Source organism: Chironomus tepperi, unplaced genomic scaffold (genome assembly GCF_022539635.2).
Source record: "Chironomus tepperi strain 1889 unplaced genomic scaffold, CSIRO-AGI_Ctep_v1 contig_409, whole genome shotgun sequence".
Classification (NCBI taxonomy): Eukaryota; Metazoa; Arthropoda; class Insecta; order Diptera; family Chironomidae; genus Chironomus; species Chironomus tepperi.
In genome coordinates, this window is record NW_027226531.1 from 349,359 (window position 1) to 370,326 (window position 20,968).

General features: G+C 35.1%; 3 protein-coding genes and 1 long non-coding RNA gene across 4 annotated transcripts; 1 reads left to right on the top strand and 3 right to left on the bottom strand.

Annotated features, from left to right (window-relative positions):
* Positions 1-93: 93 nt before the first annotated feature.
* LOC139096965 (thioester-containing protein 1 allele S3-like) lies at positions 94-7,379 on the bottom strand. Its single transcript, XM_070648727.1, has 8 exons — positions 7,242-7,379; positions 5,191-6,483; positions 4,597-4,858; positions 2,921-4,062; positions 2,500-2,677; positions 1,280-2,350; positions 1,009-1,165; positions 94-376 (listed from the first exon to the last, which is right to left on the bottom strand). Exons 1-8 carry the CDS (start codon positions 7,304-7,306, stop codon positions 330-332), a joined length of 4,215 nt encoding a protein of 1,404 aa, XP_070504828.1. The 5' UTR covers positions 7,307-7,379; the 3' UTR covers positions 94-329.
* Positions 7,380-9,825: 2,446 nt separating this feature from the next.
* LOC139096959 (CLIP domain-containing serine protease B9-like) lies at positions 9,826-12,323 on the top strand. The gene is made up of 8 exons (XM_070648719.1): positions 9,826-9,940; positions 9,993-10,133; positions 10,534-10,863; positions 11,461-11,573; positions 11,640-11,661; positions 11,802-11,814; positions 12,029-12,135; positions 12,189-12,323. The coding sequence occupies exons 1-8, from the start codon at positions 9,892-9,894 to the stop codon at positions 12,251-12,253; spliced, it is 840 nt and encodes a 279-aa protein (XP_070504820.1). The 5' UTR covers positions 9,826-9,891; the 3' UTR covers positions 12,254-12,323.
* LOC139096927 (thioester-containing protein 1 allele R1-like) lies at positions 12,319-20,109 on the bottom strand. Its single transcript, XM_070648682.1, has 9 exons — positions 20,104-20,109; positions 19,178-19,296; positions 16,647-17,921; positions 16,199-16,460; positions 14,858-15,978; positions 14,192-14,348; positions 13,020-14,090; positions 12,499-12,655; positions 12,319-12,443 (listed from the first exon to the last, which is right to left on the bottom strand). The coding sequence occupies exons 1-9, from the start codon at positions 20,107-20,109 to the stop codon at positions 12,394-12,396; spliced, it is 4,218 nt and encodes a 1,405-aa protein (XP_070504783.1). The 3' UTR covers positions 12,319-12,393.
* A 348-nt stretch (positions 20,110-20,457) lies between these two features.
* Positions 20,458-20,907, bottom strand: LOC139096990 (uncharacterized). Its single transcript, XR_011545015.1, has 2 exons — positions 20,759-20,907; positions 20,458-20,694 (listed from the first exon to the last, which is right to left on the bottom strand). It is a non-coding gene; the product is annotated as an uncharacterized lncRNA (long non-coding RNA).
* Between the last annotated feature and the right edge of the window lie 61 nt (positions 20,908-20,968).

Here is a 20,968-nt window from a genome sequence, read left to right on the forward strand (position 1 = left end):
CTATGAATCACAATTGATCTGTACAGCCTCCGAAATAAAGTAAGGAAGCTAACTTTTGGCATCGTTGCTGACACAGTAATAAAATATTGATAATTTAGGATTTATTGTAACTTTTTATTCAGAATTTCCAATAAAAAAAATATAAAAAGTCGCAATTTCTTGGGATAAGTTAAGATTATATAGGATATTGAGGCAACCAGGCATGGAACCTACTAAAATATTGATATTTTCTCATACAATTGGATCTTAGTATCAGTATTTCAGTAGTGTCATGCCTGATTCCCATAAATATCCTATTCCAGGATGATGTCATTGTCACGGGCAAACATTTAACATGTCGGGGCTGATGCTGAGTAGAAATCAATCAAAAGATTATCTGTGAAATAAATTTAAATGGATTTAATGTAATGGAATTATATAGCATTCAGGGATGGTTTAATGAGTCAAGATGGCTAGGTGGTGGAACGGTTTCGTACTCTGGAGACAGCAAATGTTGTAGTAATGACTGAAAATCAGATGCCAGGCTGACTAAGCTGTGGCGTTAGGCTGTATTTTATCGAATTTTCATTGATCGAGCCTGTGGGGCGAAGATTGAAGCCTAAAGTCAGGAAAATGGAGCCTGGGAGCTTAAGGGCTTGAAAATTGAAGCCTAAAGGCAGGAAAATGGAGCCTGGGAGCTTAAGGGCTGAATATTGAAGCCTGAAGACAGGAAAATGGAGCCTGGGAGCTTAAGGGCTTGAAGATTGAAGCCTAAAGGCAGGAAAATGGAGCCTGGGAGCTTAAGGTCTGAAGATTGAAGCCTAAAGGCAGGAAAATGGAGCCTGGGAGCTTAAGGGCTGAATATTGAAGCCTGAAGACAGGAAAATGGAGCCTGGGAGCTTAAGGGCTTGAAAATTGAAGCCTGGGAGCTGAATATTGGAGTCTGAGACCATATTAACGCTGTCTTAGTCAGATTTTTGACCATTTCTACTACTTTTATCTTTCGAGCACCAAAAAAAAAAATCATACCTTTGTGTCTAAAGTTATAAAGCTTAACTCCAGCTGGCACAGGGTTCTTAACATCAAAAACTCTTTTGGCTTTAACAGTAAAGCAATATTCGCGAAGTTTTTCAATGTTTCCAAATCTCATAATTACAACAGATTTTATATTTTTTGTGTCGACATCCTGTAAATAGACATTATTATTAGAGACATTCCTTAACAGGCAAAGACAGACTGGATTTTAGGTATCGTACCATAAAAACATGCCTCGTTGCCTGTGATATCTGCTATATCTTACCTCAATAAATTGTTTATTTAACGTATCCTCAACCTCAACAAACATATATCCAGTTGGCATTTCAAGTTCCATTCTTATGTCGTTCTGAACATCATCATCATCTACTTTTCCAATAAATGTGAAGCAAAACATGACGCGACTGTATTGATTGATTATTGACTGTTGATTATTGATTGTCAATTTAAAGCTTGGATTCAATGATTTTAATGTAACTAATGTTTCTTTAACTATTGTTACTGTACACCATCCACTTCCATTTGTTGATATTATTGCATGTTCTGAATTGTCAGGAAATTTAATTTCATGAATTATATCCAAATTATTTCCATTAATTATAACGGTTTTATCAAAATCAAATTCATTTTTTAAATTAACTGCCATATTAATTGCAGCAACCTTTGATTCACTTAATATGGTTGAGATAGCTTCAGCCGCAATCGAATGTTGATGTAAAAATGTCTTGTCTGATGAAAATTGCTTAACAATACCTAGAACTAATGGTTTAGCCTTTGGTAATTGATTCATTGCATGATATGCTAATATTGAGTATGCTGTATGTCTCATATCACATGATGTTGATGAGGATTTACTTTTAAAACATTTTTCAACAATCTTTCCACGACCATTAGTGATTGTATTTTTTTCAACTTCCTCCATGTGCTTTACAGCTGATGCATAATTTTTATTTAATGCATATGCATATGCAGCAATTGAGTGTGCATCGGGTAAGAGACTCAATTTATTACTGGGATTATCAAGAAAATTAAATGCTTTTCTTATAAGTTCTGAATAATCTTGATCAAAGTAATCACGATATTTTAAGAATGATATTAAAATATAGGCTGTTTCAAAATATTTATTTGATGCTGCATCATTTGATGATCGTTCCGGATATGTGCCAAAACTTGCAAATGATCCATCACTTTGTTGATAATCTTTTAATCGACGAAAGTCTACTTGTATAAGTCCTTTGTTTACCGATATGGCATTTATATTCATACCAGATGCAATTGCATCGATAAAGTATGCAGTATAGCCGGCATGATATCTAAAATCAATTTTTGCATTACGCTATAAATAGAAATGGACAAAATTAGGATCAGATTGTTATAATATGATCAGCGAACAAGCTATGGTGCTGCTGTCAAGCATAGACGTTCTCTAAACGCGGCAATGAGCCCCCCCCATATGCACCTCATAAATTAACATTAAATACTTACGTCATATCCATGTTTAAGATAATGCAGTCCTCGATTACGATCCATTAATATCCATTGATATAGCCAATAAAAGCGAGGATCAACCGGTTTTAAATTTCTTGCCTTCATGTATCGCATGTACTCAACATTTACTTTGAATTTTGTTGTATAGTCCTCTAAATAGCCCCAATATAGATAACTATAAATAATTGAAATTTTTTAATAAATTAAAAAAAAATTCTAGGGGGTTGTGTTGATGCGCAGGCCTGCGCATCTACAATAGCAAATGCAGGCCTGCACGTCCATATATCCAAATTAATTATAAGGTTTTGTCTTGACGCGCAGGCTTGCATTTTCTAATGTTCTAGATGCGCAAATCTGCACATTAAATTTAGAAAAATCATGAACTAAAATAAATTTAAAAAAAACTATCAAAATTTACTCTTGTTTTGTGTTTAAATTTCCAACATCCGTAAGATAGTCTGCCGATATTATTGCTGATAACTTAAGAAAACCATTGTCAGGCGTAACCCTTTTCACAGTATTCCAATTTGTATTGATATTCTTAGACAATTTATTTGAATGTGTTATCACTTCATATTCTCGAACGCCAAACTGCTCAATTTTTAATCTACTTCTAACTCTATCTTCATAAGTTTTTGATGACGTTTTACCAACAGCATTTAATGACAATTTAATTAATTTATATATACCATTAAAATTATCCAAATTTGGATGTGATCGTATATAAAATGTTATCTTTTTAACACCTTGATATGGAACTTCTATGTTAGTTTTAACATGTTCAATTTTGTCACTAAATGTTGGTTTACATTCATTATCGTAGCTAACGAATTGTATCGATTTGTCGGTATTAATGAGCGTTATTGTGGCTGTCAATGACTCCTTTGATTCAATATAATTATATACTAATATATTAAATCCAAATATTTCCTTAAAACGAACCGAATATGGTGCCATAATTTTAATAAAAAATTCATTTTTAACGGTTATTTCAGTTGAATCAGCAACAGCAATACCATGTGTATCATGCATAGCAAATGCTGATATAATCCATGATGTTATTGAATCGGGAACTTTAAATGTCTTCTTTTCATCTCCTTTTACAATATCAAATTCCTCAAAAATCCATGATTCTGGAAAATATTCACGAAGTAAATCATCCTCAGAATTATCTTGTGATTGTGATTGATCGTCATCTGACTCTGTTGGTTCATCTTCATCCGGTTCATCATCATTTGACTGCATAAAGTCCTCATTATGTGCAACTATCGATTTTCTACCAGTTTTAATACGATCAAGCTCTTCCGTTGTACAATCATGCCATGTTTTTAAATCCTCAAATTTAACATCAAGCTTATTCTCATATTTTGATATCTCATCCATAACATCACGTCTTGTTAATTCATTTCCTTGACGAAGATATGTTAAACGCTTATCAAATGCCATTAAATAGACTTTTGAATTTAATTGCGTATCAAATTCCATGACGACAGATGATTTTGTTTTTGTTGTAATTGATGACTTTTTGACTTGTTTTGGGACGGTAAGCATAACGTTCAACTGACAAAAAAAAAAATTTTATTAGTATTTTTTAGTTATGAATTATGATTTATGGTACAGTGGACCTGGTATACATCGATGTTGCACCAATTAAGTCATCCATCCGGACAAAATGCATTGGCACCAATGATAAACTGGTACGATTTTAAGAGTTTGTTTTGATGCGCAGGTCTGCATTTGCTATTGTTGTAGATGCGCATGACTGCGCATTTATCCATATAGCAAAACTAATTATAAGGTGTATTTTCTATTGTTCTTGATGCACATTTAAATGCGCATCCAAATGCGCAACTCTGCGCATCCAAATGCACAACTCTACATATCCATTTATCCTACCTATACCAATCACCAATCTATATAATATACCACTGTACCATACCATTCCGTACTAGTACCGGAGTAATCAGGTTTAGGAACGTATCCATGTGTAGACGAGAAGAGGTGAGATCCTAATGGATCCTCCTCCCTCCAGTTCTTAATATATTCCTGTCTACGTTCCTAATCCGTTACTATACTCAATTTTTCTATACTCACATGATTCATTCCCAACTGTTCAGACTTAATCAGAACTTCACCATATGAAAATTCATTGACATCACTCACGGCATGAACAACAACTGTTGCTTCAGGTATCATACTCTCTGTAATTTTCAGTATAAAATTACAACTAATTGAAAATCCACAATGTTCCTTCATTGATAGAACATTTCCATGTCTTGTCATAATCACGACTACAATTTCATCCATTTCAACGACACTTTTCACATAAATCATTATTTCGTCATTTAGTTTTGGTCTGAAAAGAGGAACATCCATAAGTACAGTAAGTACAGTAAGTACAGTAAGTACAGTAAGTACAGTAAGTACAGTAAGTACAGTAAGTACAGTAAGTACAGTAAGTACAGTAAGTACAGTAAGTACAGTAAGTACAGTAAGTACAGTAAGTACAGTAAGTACAGTAAGTACAGTAAGTACAGTAAGTACAGTAAGTACAGTAAGTACAGTAAGTACAGTAAGTAAAGTAAGTACAGTAAGTACAGTAAGTACAGTAAGTACAGTAAGTACAGTAAGTACAGTAAGTACAGTAAGTACAGTCAGTACAGTAAGTACAGTTGTATGTATACTTACAGTTGTACGTTAGTCGTATCAGTATGACCATAATCAACAGTTAGTTCCTTTGCCTTTAAATATTGTGTTCCTAACTGTACTGCAGCTCTGTATAATTTACTGTCAATATAATTAGCCTTAATTTCCAACGATTTTGTTACATTAGATATAACCTTTTGGATTATAGCAACACCATTAACAGTCGAGTAGGATCCACCTTCAATTAAGCCAGTTCCATTGGTAAATTTATAATTAAATGTCACTTTAACTTGTTCATGATCAATATTAACCGATTCATTTTTCCAATTATAAGTATAGACACGAACATGATATGGTAGACCGGGGAGGAACATTGTTGGATGTACGACATGAATCTTGAAATTATTTTCATTATAAACTGAAAATTTAATTGTCTTATTTTCTGTACTTCCACTTTCCAATTCCGTAAATAAAATTAATGCCTCAAAATCAGTCTTAGCATTGACTTTAATCTTTAAATCATCCTTAAGACTATAAGATACAGCAACTGTGTCTTTAACATTGGATATGCTGACAGTTTTAATGACATAATTATCGGATGTACGTTTAATATTAATAGTAACATTTCCAGTCACAAAATCACCATACGAATATTTTGCATTAATTGACATCTGTAGCTTATGTCCATTCAATAAACGTCGACTTATAGGCACAACATTAACCGTAAATAATGGTAAGACATACTTTTGTACAGGAATTATTTTTGATACTTTATGAAATTCCTGTTTATCGACAACAGCACTAATTGTCCAATCACCCAATTGTGTATGATCACTAAGTGTAAAATTGGAACTATAAAGTCCTTTATTCATCACATCTAAATCCTCAAATGACTTAATTGTACGATTAAATGGATCAATAATTTTAATAACTATATTATTTAACTGATATGGACGTAAATTCCGATCAATAACAATAATACGATATTTAATTGTATGTCCTGGTGCATAAACTGGCTTATCAAGCTGTATAAACGTATAATATGTCTGCTTAATGTACTTAACTTTCGATTTAATTGTTGAACATTGTGGTTGACTTTTTGATGTGACATTTCTTAGTGCTGTATAGATAACATCACCAAATTTTTTACTTCCACTTGTTTTCTTCTTTGGGAATTTAATTTTAAGAATATTATCACCGACTGCATAAGCCGTTACATTAACTTTTCTAAATTGTACACCGATTTCTGTTGGATTATCAACTTTTTTTACTACGGCAAATACGTTAAAGTCGGTTTTGTCAATCGCGGAATTAGGTGAAAAGTAGGTGATGAATCTGTTGAAAAAAAAATGGTAAAAATTGGATTAGAAATGGAATTAAAATTGCTAAAACTTAGTGTGACTTTAGACTCATGCAGGGGCGTAGCGTGTTATTGCAAACAAAAAAAATTTAAAATTTTAAAAACCGTTATAAATAAAAATGGTTTTACAATTTTCGAAGAACTCTCCCAATTGGGGGGGCTACGCCCTTGGGCTGATACCTCCGGTACGCCATTGAACGGTACGGTAATGGTATATCATGAGTACAATAGCACACCTGGTATATGCCTATACCCAGAGTTGCACAACACACACCTTTCTTTTCTTACAAAACCATACAAATTTTCAAGAATTTGTTCGATTTATGTCTGTCACAGGTGCCTGTTGTGCAACTCTGCCTTTACCGTACCAATGGTACAACTAGAACATATCTAGAACATAGTTGGCAGGACTTTGGAGTCCGGACTCCGAAAGTCCGTGGAGTCCGGACATTTTGGACTCCACTTTCCCTGGGATCGAACCCCGGACCATTGAGTCGATTGCTCGACTTTCTAACCAACTTGACTATTTCCGCTTTCCGACGCTGCTAAAGCACATGAAATAAAAATTGATGAAATTCCGATTTGAGGCCAGCGTAACTCAGATTGGATGAAATTCAGCTTCAAACCAGAGTTGCATAACTGGTGCCTGTGACAGGCAAAATGTTTTGCTACTCTGCCTCAATCGAGAATCAAGTCAGCCATGATATATTATGCAGCCTATTCCTATACTTACTCATCATTTTCTTTACAATCCACAAATACTTGTAGATATAATAAAAGTACTATAAGTACTTTCATTTGACACTGTTCTGTTTGGGCACCGATACTTTATGGCTTAATAATTGTAATGCTTTTGATTTTTTAAAATTTGTGGAACAACTTTTTATATGCCGAGACAGGCTACGAGGCAGTTTTTAATTGTGTGAGACATAATCATCAGAAATCCGATGATTTATCAAGCATATAAGTATAATACGAACAGGATTAATCATTGGTGTTAGGTTGAGTCAGGCTGAGAAACTAGATGGACGGTGTCTGTAACGGAAAAAAAAATTGAATTTGAATTGACGTTGGTGCTATTATTAGTATTGATTTTGGAATTTCTAACCTCAAAATTGGTTCCTAACATCGAAAAAATTTTAACCTCAAAAAAATTCTAACCTCAAAAAATCCTAACCTCAAAAATTTGATGTAGACTCGGAATTGGAGTTTATGGAATCAGAGTTTATGCGGTATTTGTATGGATACCGATCAGGTTGAGTATCAAAATACCAAACCTGACAAATCAGGGATGAATTTTAGCAATTACGTTTACTTCCTTCGATGGCCGTACAGATCAAATGTGATTCATGGACATCCTTTGGAGAGATGCAATGGATCACAATTGATCTGTATATAAAATAAATGTGATCCTTATTATGTCCAGAGTGTAGCCGTCTCAAATTCGAGTTTTTCGACATTAGATTGTCGAAAAATTCAAACATTTCGAACTCAACTTATTTTAAAATACAAATTTCCGTTACGAAGAAAAATAAAAGTAACGGTCAAAAAAAATTTGAATATTAACGACAAAAAATATTTTTTTGAAAAAAAAAATTAACGGTCGTTTTTGAGAAAGCCACACTCTGATTATGTCTTATATACCTTGAAACTGGACATAAATGGGACAATTTACTCGTAATTTAGACATAACCATCCAGGTCAGCTTGACTCCTTCATAGGCCCCATATTTCACCGATTCAACCACAACGCCATAGTCGCCCCCAGCCTAGTGACACATTTGCATCCCTTTTCATCAACGTGTGTCTTTCGGGATACTTTAAATACATAAGTTAAGCACTAATATAAATTTAAATCATAATACCTTTTTGGAGCTATGCTCAGCACTTCGTAATTGTCTTCGTATTTTTGAGAGTCACAAGAGCATCAAGAGAAGCTTTGAGGGGAAATGAGGAGAAATTTTGCATACAAATAAAGACTTAAATAAGTCCAAGCAACTCAATGTCTTACATATGGTGAAATTGTCTATCAAATTATGTATAGCAAAGCTTAATCTTAATTAGCGATGACATTCAGGTCAATTTAAAGTCATAAAAAAATACCAAGTAATTCCTCGATGATGAAATTTACAATCAGGAACGATGAACACGAGCTGTCGATTTTAGGACATTTTAGATTTGATTAATTTAAGCACAGCCAAGATGGTCATTAATGAGGCTACCTAAATGAGCTATAGCTGTCGATAGAGATAGTATTGAGCCTGGTATCGGAAATTGGCAAGTGGAAGCCAGCAATAGAGCCAGCTTCAGGCGACTCCTGTGGGAGGTCATGGATCACAATTGATCTGTACTAGAGTTGCGATGACAGCTACCTGTCATATATAGAGGTGACAGGTTATGTCAAAAGATGACCTGTCGATCATCTATGACCTGTCGACAGGTCATCACCTGTGACAGATGTGACCTGTGACAGGTCAGGCCTGTGACAGGCCAAATCTGTCTGCCTGCCAACGACCTGTGACAGATGGACTGTTTCTGTTGACCTGTCACAGATTGCAACTCTGATCTGTACAACCAACGAAGGAACTAAGGTATCAAATGAGCAACTACCCCTAACAGCAAAGAGCATGCTTTAAACCTATAGGAATACCACTTTGATACCCAAAAGTAGTCTATTTGCCAGTTAGGGTATGAAGGCCACTAGTTAGATGTTTGGAATCCAACAAATTGAATATGTCCACTTGAGCCCTTGAACATTTGGATCTGACGTGACCATTCCTACTCAGATTCAAGTGATTTGTCACTGTTCTTTTTGAGTTTGTTCTTTCATCATTCAAAAATTGTGAACTAGATAGACATATCTAGTTCCTAACAGGCAAAGCGACTGCTTTTAGGCACCATAGTAGTCTTTTTTTGGCTGAATAATTATTGTGATATCGACCAAGTGGTCATGAGTTCTAGGCACAGTAGGAGATTCATATGAAGTAGAAATGCGGCTCACAGCCTCAATTTGAAGGTTGAAAACAATAAGCTGACAATTGCGTCATCAAATGAGTGGTTCTGATTCAACTTTTAACTGTAAGTCTACTGAATGCAGTAGTCTGGTGAATCCTCACTTGATGATCAATCCATAGCCGCGGAACGCTTTCGTTCAGCTCTGGATCTCAATGATCGGAATATCTAAAGGTTTCAATTTTACTCAATCTCAATATTCAGCTCCGTCATTTTACAATCATCATTTTACTCATGTTTCGGTGAATCACACAAAATGAGACTGATAATCAGTTATCATCGAGTATTTAAATAACTCAGAGTGTTTTTTTCCGAACAGACTTAATAATTATCAACTTAGTGGTCAATTAAACGATTTTTTGATACTCAATAATGCTTAAAATTGCAATATTTTTATCTATTTTGAACATCATCGCTGGAAGTAAGTAAAATTCAACATTTTCGAGCTAAAATTCATTTATTTACTTTTTTAGATCCTCTAAATGAGAAAATATCAACAATTGGCGTACAAAATGCGTCACGAACAGATTCACCTTGGTTTGCATTGATAGAAATTAAGTCAAATGGTTTACGATGTGGAGGCAGTCTTATTAGTGATCGATTTGTAGTTACTGGTATGAGTTTTTGTAAATTCTGCAATTTAACCTCAAATTTTGCAACTTAACCTCAAATTTCAAGCAAATTTTGCAACTTAACCTCAAATTTCAAGCAAATTTTGCAATTTAACCTCAAATTTTGCATCTTAACCTCAAATTTCTAGCAAATTTTGCAACTTAACCTCAAATTTCAAGCAAAATTTGCAATTTAACCTCAAATTTTGCAACTTAACCTCAAATTTTGCAACTTAACCTCAAAATTTCAGCAAATTTTGCAACTTAACCTCAAATTTCTAGCAAACTTTGCAACTTAACCTCAAATTTCAAGCAAATTTTGCAATTTAACCTCAAATTTTGAAATCCAACCTCAAATACCTAACAAACCCATCATCAACATCTAAACATCAATTCCTTCCAGCCGCTCACTGTCTCGATTCGTTCCAAAACCTAGACACACCAACACTAAAGCATGGAATGGTAATAAAATTAGGCGAATGGAAGACCGACCTAGAGAATGATTGCGATTACAGTACGGAAGAATGCGAAAGTGTTGCTGAAATTCAACCAAATAGTGTCAAAATTCATGAATCTTATGACAAGTCATCCAAAACTAAGCAAAAATATGACATTGCTGTTATCAAGCTTGCCTGGCAACCGAGCAAGTCTGAATATATTCAAAATATCGAGTTGAGTATCCTCGAGAGTAATGCGAAGCTGACAAATCAAATATTGACTGTAACTGGATTTGGTAAGTATGATTTTTAATGACTTGGGTAGGTGTGATGGGGAGTGGGTTTGTGGGAGACATGGAGAGATGCACAGTATAGGGATGTAGGTTCTCCATTTACTCTACATAAGTCCGTGTGTATCGTTTGGAACCTGCTGTCGGTTCAGGACATTAATTAAGGACTTAACTAAGGATTGGAACTTGGCCGGTAGGGCATATTCAAGCTGTTCTGACTTCATCTAGGGTTCGTCCATAAGCCCCAGACCTGCATTGTAGATGCACAGGCCTACAGTTTTCGACTGCACCTCTTAGCTCATCCATCGCTGCAAACCTGGATTTTTTGGTCTGCAATCCTGGAATTTTAGACGAATCCTACCTTAAACATCTCAAATCAATAGTGCATCAGTGTCTATGTTGTGCTGCTTTGGTCTAATTCAGTGGTTGGCAACCTTTTGATTTTCGCAGCACAACTTGGTGATAAGCCTTGACCGAAACCACTCAATACATACGGCTCATGGTCTCCCCAAGCATTTTTTGGCTGCACACTAGAGTACCACAGCACACAGGTTGCCCACCACTGATCTAATTAATTCCATAATGTTTATTTTATATCTTTAGGTCAATACAAGCCAGGAGTATACACAAATATTAAGAAGAAAATTCAAATTAAAATATTTTCGGATAATTTCTGTTTGAAGAAGCACAAGAAGCATTACAGCTCAAGTTATCATGTAAATTTTAATGAAATTTGAGAATTTTTAGTTGATTTTTAATCATTTATATTTTTCCTTATGCAGATTTGTGGACTAGGATACGAAGGTAAGCTCTTTATTTTATCTAAGGCATTGACATTCTTCATTTGGACCATACAAATTTTTCATCCGGATGAAACATGTGACAATCCCTTGATTTTATCAGGAATATTCAAAAATTATTTAACGGTTTTTAATGTTTTTCAGGTGTAACCACGTGGTATGTATTAGAATAAGCTTTTATATCGACTAAAAGGGTTGGTCGTGAAATGACATCAGAGCCTAAATGTTAGATCGTTGGCTTTAAGTTGCCAAAGGCCTTTATTCATGTTTGTCCAAGGCTGCAGGTCTGCATTATTGGTGCAGATCTGCAATTTTGGACAAACCCAATTGAAAACCCAAATTAAAACTACCATAAATCTCAATTTTATTAGCTCTGGTGATTCTGGAAGTGGACTAGTCAGAACTGTCAATGGAACTACATATCTTGAAGGCATTACTGCATATGGTGTGTCAACTTGTGGTCAACGAGATGTGCCAAGTAAAGGAAATTGTATGAATTATAATAAAATTAATTAATTGTGTGTTTTTTAGGTGGATTTATGAAAGTTGCAGCATTTAAGGAATGGATTAAGATTCAAATTGACACAATGTCTTGAAAGTTGTGCCTTTGTATGCTGTAAAGGAAGTAAAATTTTGAGAAATAAAATGAAAATTCTATTAATTTAATTAAAATAGCATTTATTATATTTTGAGTGATTAAGCAGCAGTTATTACATCTAGAATGTCATATGATTCCCTAGCATGCGTCCTTATTCGGTGCCTCATAAAATTCAAGTCCAAAATTTTCTAAAAAAATTAAAAAATAATTAAAAAACCTCAAAAATTCAATAAAAAAACTCACTTTTTTCTGCAAAACTAAAAACTTTCACGCTTGACTTTTGTGGATTTATTACATCAAACATCTTAACGGCTCTGATATTGATGCAATAGTTTTGGGATTCTAGGAAGCTTAGGAAATGAACGATGACGTATGACTTCTTCCTGCCTTCTTTTACGATCTGTATTTGGAATAAGATATTTGAATTAATAAGATTAGAGTCAAGTCAAGTTGAGGTCGAAGTCAAGTTAAGTCAAAGTCAAGTCGAGTCATAGTCAAGTCGAGTCATAGTCAAGTCGAGTCATTGTCAAGTCGAGTCATAGTCAAGTCGAAGTCAAGTCGAAGTTAAGTCGAAGTTAAGTCGAAGTCAAGTTGAAGTCAAGTTGAGGTCAAGTCAAAGTCAAGTCGAAATCAAGTCGAGTCATAGTCAAGTCGAGTCATAATCAAGTCGAGTCATAGTCAAGTCGAGTCATAGTCAAGTCGAGTCATAGTCAAGTCGAGTCATAGTCAAGTCGAAGTCAAGTCGAAGTCAAGTCGCTAATTACCTGAATATTCTTCTTCTGCTTATCCAAATCGATAATTTCATCAAAAATATATCCACTTGGCATTTGTATCTCAAAAATCACATTCATAATCTCAATCACATCCCATGAATCCTTGTCATATTTAGCACAGACATTAATAACAATTTCACCAAATTTCGTAATTGTCTGATTATTCATAATTTGTACAGCAATGTGAAATGTTGGTTCAATTGCAATAGCAAAGTCAAGCGTCCGTTCAATGACTTTTGTGATGGATACAAAGCCATATCCAGTGACTTTAGAACTAAAAATCTTTGAATGTGTTGGAAAATTAACAACATGAAAATCCGTCGAATTTCCATCAACAAGCTTTAAAGTCTCCTTAAAATTAAATTCATCATGTACAGTAACTGTGATGTCCGTAGACTCAGCATGAAGCAGTTGTGCCAATTTAGCAATCGGTTCTGATATGATGGCTGAGTTGTAATAGTCATCCTTAAAATTGTATGACTTAAGCAGCCAATAAGCCAATGGAACAGCTTTCTGGGTAAGGTTAAGATTGATGTATGTCATGGCTGTATATGCTGTATGCCTTACGTCACAGTCATCATCAGTTGATTTTAATTTAACGCACATGTCCTTACCGCCATGATCAATTAATGTCTTCTCAATATCGTCCATAATATTTTTGGTCTTAATTTCATAATTGTCAGTTGGAATCCGAAGTGAGAAGGCATAAGCAGCAACTGATAATGCTTCATTGTCTTTACTGTACGCATGTGAATTATCCTCAAGAAAATCTAAAGCTTTTGTTATCACATCCGTGTACTTTTGTTCAACTATTCTGTCTGATTTAAGGAACGCGATCAGGACCTGCGCAGTCTCGAAGTAAATTTTGGTTTTGTTGTAGTCGGAACTGTTTTTGTTATATTCAGGCATGCTTCCAAAATTGGTAAATTCACCGGTTTCCAATTGATAACCCTTCAAAATGTCTAGTTCCTTCTCAATCACGTCTGGATCCTCAAAAATCAGCTTTTCATTCATTGCAGATGCAAGTGTGTCGACATAAAATGATATGAAGCCTGCATTGTCCTGAAAGTATTGAATTGGAGGTTAGCAACTTGATATGATCGAGGATCAGACATTTTCCACATATTCTAGTGTCTGAGCCTTGGATTAGACATCATACTTACATTCTTCTCAGATCCACGCATTCCTAATATATCCTGATATTCTTCTTTGAAGTAGTTATCGTTCCTTGATTTGTTCATGCTTTTTGAATATTGATGAAGATTTATATTCCATTTTAGTTTTGCTAATCTATGCTCTATTAAGTCATTTGAGTGTGATCTAGAAGAAATGGGAAGTATGAAAAGTATGAGTAAGCATTGAGAGATACTTTAGATGAAGCATAAAATCATGGATGCGGAACTGATCGGTTCTGAATAGTTCTGACCGAGAGGGACCAAGAAAGGATGAGCTAGACCGAGATATACCGAAATAGACCGAGATAAAACGAAATAAACCGAGATTGACCAAGATAGGTCGAAATAGACCGAAAAAGATCGAGATTGACCGAGATTGACTGAAATAGACCGAAATAGACCGAGATTGACCGAAATAGACCGAGATAGACCGAAGTAGACCGAAATAGACCGAAATAGACCGAAATAGACCGAAATAGACCGAAATAGACCGAAATAGACCGAAATAGACCGAAATAAACCGAGATTGACCGAAATAGACCGAAGTAGACCGAGATATACCGAAATAGACCGAAATAGACCGAAACCGACTAACAACATAGCGACAATACCCTTGAATACCCTCAAAAATGACAATTTTCCAACTCAACTTACTCAAAGTCTGAATCAATGCTGATTTTCTCACTCAAATAATCTCCAGTAATGATACAATAAGAATGTGAATATGTATCAGTGCTATTAGTATGCAAGACATCACTCGAACTATTTCCAGACAGTACATATCCATCAGAATATATATCCACAAGTTTAACACCAAAATTCTCAATTCTCAAGCGTTTTCTTACTGCATCCTTATAAGTATTTCCATGCTTATCACTTGCCTCAGCAATGACTATAATATTGATGTATTTTTCAGCAGTAAAGTCCTTGTCCATTGGATTTGATCGAATATAAAATGAGACTTTTTTACTTTGTGATTTTGGAATGTGAGCTTCTTGAATCATGCTGCGATTCTTGTTGAACCTTGCTGCGCAGTTGTCATACTCAACAAACTCAAATTGCGCGATGCTATTGTCTTGTAGATTCAACATTTTAACCTTTACGTCCACATCCTTATTGTTCTTATTGTGATTGAACACAATGACATCAATTTTTAGTATTTCCTTATATCTTAAGGAGTAAGGAAGATTGAACTTGATGAAAAATTCATTTTTAACGCGCAGGTCACGTGGTCGCATGATTGCAAGTCCTTTTTGGTCATGTACTGAAAAGGCTGATATGTGCCACGATGTCATTGAGTCAGGAACTTTATAGGTTCTTTCTGTTATTGCCGTATTACTGTCAATAGTCTCAAACAGCCACGTATGAGGAAAATTCTCACGGACGTCATCAAGATTTACTTCCTCGGATTTATCTTCAGATTCCTCGTCATAATCACCCTCACTAAAATCATCCTGTTCACCATCATCTTCATCAAAAAAACCATGTCCATTTGAATGTGGTACAATAGATTGTCGTCCGTTCTCTATGCGCAGCAGCTCTTCAGGTGTGCAAATAGTCCATGACTTCATATCATCCAACAGAACAGCATGTCGAGTATCAATATGACCAACTTTATGCATGATATCATCACGTTTTATGTCATTTGTTGTTCCCAAAAATGTGACTCGCTTGTCGACAGCTAATAAAAATATTTTTGACTCTTCTGTTGTGTTAAAAGTCATCGTGACGGTTTTTCTTGAATTTACTTCAACTTGTGACAGATTCATTTTGAGCTACAATGATTTAAAGGGTTAGTTTTGGTACAATTAGATAGGATTGTGAGGTATTAGGTGAAAAGTAGAGTTCGACAATTGCATTTAAGTGTGCGCAGTTGTGCGCAATTATGCGCCATAATAATGCGCAAGTATGCGCACACCAGCATTCAATTGTAAAACTCTTGCAAAAACCAAATACTCCAATCAATTCTTAATTTACACCTTTGCTATATCTTACATAATTTTCACCAATATTTCCTGTATTAATCTCAACCGTTCCATAATCCACTGCATCCATATGACGTACGTAATAAACCTCGAGGGTAAATTTTGGTATCATTTCCTCAACTACGCCTATTTGAAAACTACAGACAATTTTATCTTTACATTCAATCATCCTTGTGTCAATATTTCCATATTTTGTCATAATAGCGACAATGATGTTGTCAAGAAGTGTTTCACTTAAGACGTGGACATCTAGGGTGCTTCCTAAAAATGGTCTGGAAAAGAGAGATGAAATTGTTAGTTTGTTGGTTTTTAAGAGGGAGGTTCGCTTTGGGGAGGACCCCCAATTGTGCTCAACCCTATTCAATGCACCCCGGTGTAATACTCCAAATTCCCACCCTTACTGCGCACCTGATCTAAGTCTAAATCTAAATTAACAAAATTCATCAATTTTTCCTTACCTTTTTGGATAATAATTTATCTCAAGCTTCTTAGACTCATGGTCAGGTTTGGCCATTCCAACATTAACTCTATACACTCGACTGTTCAAAAATCGACACTGTATGGCAAATTCAATTGCATTTTCCGGAACCATAGTGTATTGCTCAGCTGTGCCATTGTTTAGCAGTGGATGAAATGTCACTGTCTGTCTAGTTCCATTAGATAATTTAAAGATGTAGTCCATCTCAACCTCATCTTGTGACTTATAAGTCTCATTATTCCAATTTTGTACAAATACTTTAAAATCAAATGGAAATCCAGGTGTAAATTTTGTTGGATGTACAGGAGTTAACTTGACTGTTGAGTCAGCATGAACTGTAAAATCCGTTGACTTATTGTACGTCAGTCCAGACTCAAGTTCTGTGAACATCAGCGTAGCCTTCAAATCGACACGATTATAAATTTGGGTATTAAAGTCCTTCTTGATGTTTACAGCTATTGACTGATTTGTGACGACATTTTTGAATTCCTTTGTATAGTAAGTGACTCCATCTGCGACATTTTGTATGACAAGTACAGCATTACCCGCCAAATTACCACCAAAAGCATATCCAGCATGAAATTTAATGACAATTCTTGATTCCGGCAGGTAATCCTTTTCGGATGTCTCAATATGGACACCAAATAAAGGCAGCTCAAACTTCTGTACAGCAAATGACTTTGAGGTCGTTAAGCTCTTAAACTTATCAACCGTGACTCTTATCCGCCAAGCACCAAAAAGGGGATTCCTACTTATTGTGAATTTTTCAACATAAATTCCTCGGTTTTTCCCCTCAAGATCCGTAAATTTGTCGATTGTACGATTTAATGGATCAACAATTTCAATGTCAATATTGTTCATGACGCGAGGCTTTAAATCCTTATCAACAACAATAATACGGAACTGCACATCTTCTCGTGGATTATAAATTGGCTTGTCAGTCTGGATGAATGTGTAAAATATTGGCTTATCAACTTTAATTTCAAGGTGCTGTGTTGAGCATTGATGGACCTTGTCAAGTCCTCGGACTTTCTCACGATATAAAGTTGCTGTAAAGTTCAACTTCTTCACACTTCCAGTGCTGTTTGTTGGATAATTTACGGTATAAATGTTGTTGTCTTTTAAGGTATAAGTTCGACTAAAATGACGAAATTGAACAGCCAGTTCCGTTTCATGTTCGATGTTCTTAGCTTGAATGAAGACATTGTATTTGTGGGATTTGAAGGCAATTCTGGGTGCAAATACGGCAACAAGTCTGGATGGATGGAAAGAAAATTGGGAATTTAAGGTTTTTTGCTTGTTAAATGATAGGTAGACTTGGAATCAGTAAGCAATAACCAGCAATAGGGCCTGTTTCAAGCAGCAATTCTCCCTCCCTCATGGATCACACTTGATCTGTATGACCAGATTAGTAAGTAACTCGAAGTCGAGTTTGATAAAATTGACTCTGGTCGTCGACCTAAATCCATACAAAATTCAAGTCGACTTCGAGCTCCGTAAATGACTGTAATTTGGATCCAAAAGTTTAAACCAGAGTTAGCAGAACTTTAGAGTCCGGACTCCAAAAGTCCTGACTTTGAGGAGTCGGACTACACTTTTTATTTGGAGTCTGAACTTTTGGTGTCCGGTGGAGGCACCTCCACATTAAAGTCCTGCCTACTCTGGCTTGAACCATTCCGACATGAATCCGACAACACCCGAATATGGTCTAAGGTGAATTAGACATTTCAAAGCACGTAATTATGAAGATGATTATTAAATTTTTCCATGAAGATCCTGTCCCTATTCAAAGCACTTCACTTACATCAGATCCAATGATGTACACGTACAGTGCAGCGCAATGTGACAGACAAGTACATGAATTTCAAAATTAAGGTAGCTTTCGGGTATCTGATCATTGAATATAAATAAGACCTAAGTGTGAAGAGGCTGTAGGATGGAATGCGGACGTTTTTGGCTCTACTTAGTTAGAGATGGCATTGACGAATGATCGAATTAGTAATGGCCATGGGACGTAATTGACTACAGTCTCAAGAAATACAAATTTGTCATTTTTGTTGCTTTTTTATTCATTTATTATCAATACCGTTCCTTTGATGACATTACTGTAGCCTACAAAGGGAGGCTGTGAACCGAGTTCCCACTGGATATAATTCATCTACCGAGTCTAGAATCTATGAACAGTGTTCCAATGATTAGGTATCAAAGTACTAAACCATTACGTCACTGAACCACCTCAACTAGTCTAAAAATGCCTCTTACTTCCTTACTTCCTTCGATATCAAGTTGGTATCGGAAGAAGAACTCCTACGGGTACTTAAAAGAGATCTCTTTGCCTATTAGGGTGCAATTTACATATCTAGTCCGCAATTTTTGTATCATGAAGGAACAAAATCGACAAGAATATTGAAAATGCACTCAGATCTGAGTGGGAAAGGACTTAAACAATTCCACAACCGAACCACTCTGAGTTAACAGTTATTTAAGCTTTAATTCCTTAATAATACTTACTCTTCAGAATCAACAGCCACAAATGTCCACAAAAACAATAAAAATAAAATGCAAAAATAATTTTTTGTTTCCATACGCGATGACTTTCTACTCGGAAATGATGAATCAGGCACAATTGACTATACAATAAATATTGTAAAATTATTGTTGTATTTTTAATTAGATTTATTATTTTTTTGATTTGATTTTTTTAAAATAATAATGGAAGTGAGGTAATAAAATGTGGAGATTTAATCATTTAATTCAGGATTTTGAAGTAAATTTCCACAATTTAAAATTACATTGATTTTAGGTACAGAGTCTATGCCTTATTTTAAGACAGAAAAGAGAAAATGTGAGTTAAATTTCCCCTTAATTCCCCATTTGAGCAGTCAACACAAGCACATATTATTGAGAGTGACTCAAAATCCAACACAAGCATGACATGGGGAAATTATGGTAAATAGATGACTTTATATACTATAAAAGATTATGCCAAGACTCAACAAAGTCTCAATTACTTTATTAATCAACAATTTCATTAATTATTGATGTTTTTTTCTTGAATTTCACCAGAAAAATGGTGAAATGAAAGATTGCCAGCATTTTAATTGAGCATGTGTTAAAAATTGTCCTAATTATAGAATTTCAGACATTTATAGAAGTCATCTTGGTTTGATAAAGTTATGGATTTATTAGGATTTGTCCAAAACTCGAGATAAGTCGAGTTGACTCTGTGGTGGACTGATTTACTACTTCGGTACCTAATTATTGTAGTGATACCGACCAAGCGGCTATGGGTTCGAGAATGGACTGGAGAATCATATGAAGCGGCTCACAGCCTTTTTTGTAGGCTAAAGGCAATAAGCTGATTATAGCGTCATCAAAGGAGTAGTTCTGATTTCATTATAAACTATAGGTCTACTAAGTACAGTTGTCTGACGCACCCTCATTGGTTAAACTATCATTAACTGGGATACTCCCTAGCAAAGAACTGTGGATTTCAATGACATGAATAGATAAAGGATTGTTTTTTTGCAGACATGAACGAACTATAAGATACAGCTGCAATACTGAAGACCTGCGCAAGCAAAAAACCACCAAGTTTTTGGATTACGGACTCCACGGAGTCTCCCATGAAGTGTAGACTCCAATGGACTCCAGAAGAATGTGGGATTCTTGGAATTCTTGGACTTCTTGGAGTCCGGACTGTAATGGAGACAACTCTACATTGAAGTCCTGTCAGCTCCACTCCACATCAAACAAATTGAATGCGAACACAACATGCAAACAGCCAATAATTAAAAGGACAAAAAAATTACTTTATTGAATAAAATTTTTATATATTTATAAAATTGAAAAATTAATCCAGTGGTCGGTAACCTTTTATTTGTTTGCGGCACACCTTGATGGTAAGTCTTGATGACTGTGGTTCATGTATGCAACGGCAAACAAGATGCAAACCAAATGTAAACCACTGAATTAATCTGCAAATTAAGAAACACACAGCAAATCATATTGAAAGACATCCTTAACATCTGAGGAAGAAAAATGAAGAAATTACAATTAAAAGTTCATTGGAACCAAATTTATTAGACTTACTGGGACGATAATAGTCATAAATTGTTATCCATAATGGTTTGTGGAACTTGGTGCCATTAGGTTTTTCTTTTATTATTAGTGACAGCGGATTTTCAACGAAATAATAGAATTTCTTGATGTACAACACAACCTTTTCATCTTCTGGAACGACGTGCTGAAATATTTATGATATTTTGATTAATTAATTAAATTTCTTATATATTTTTGTGA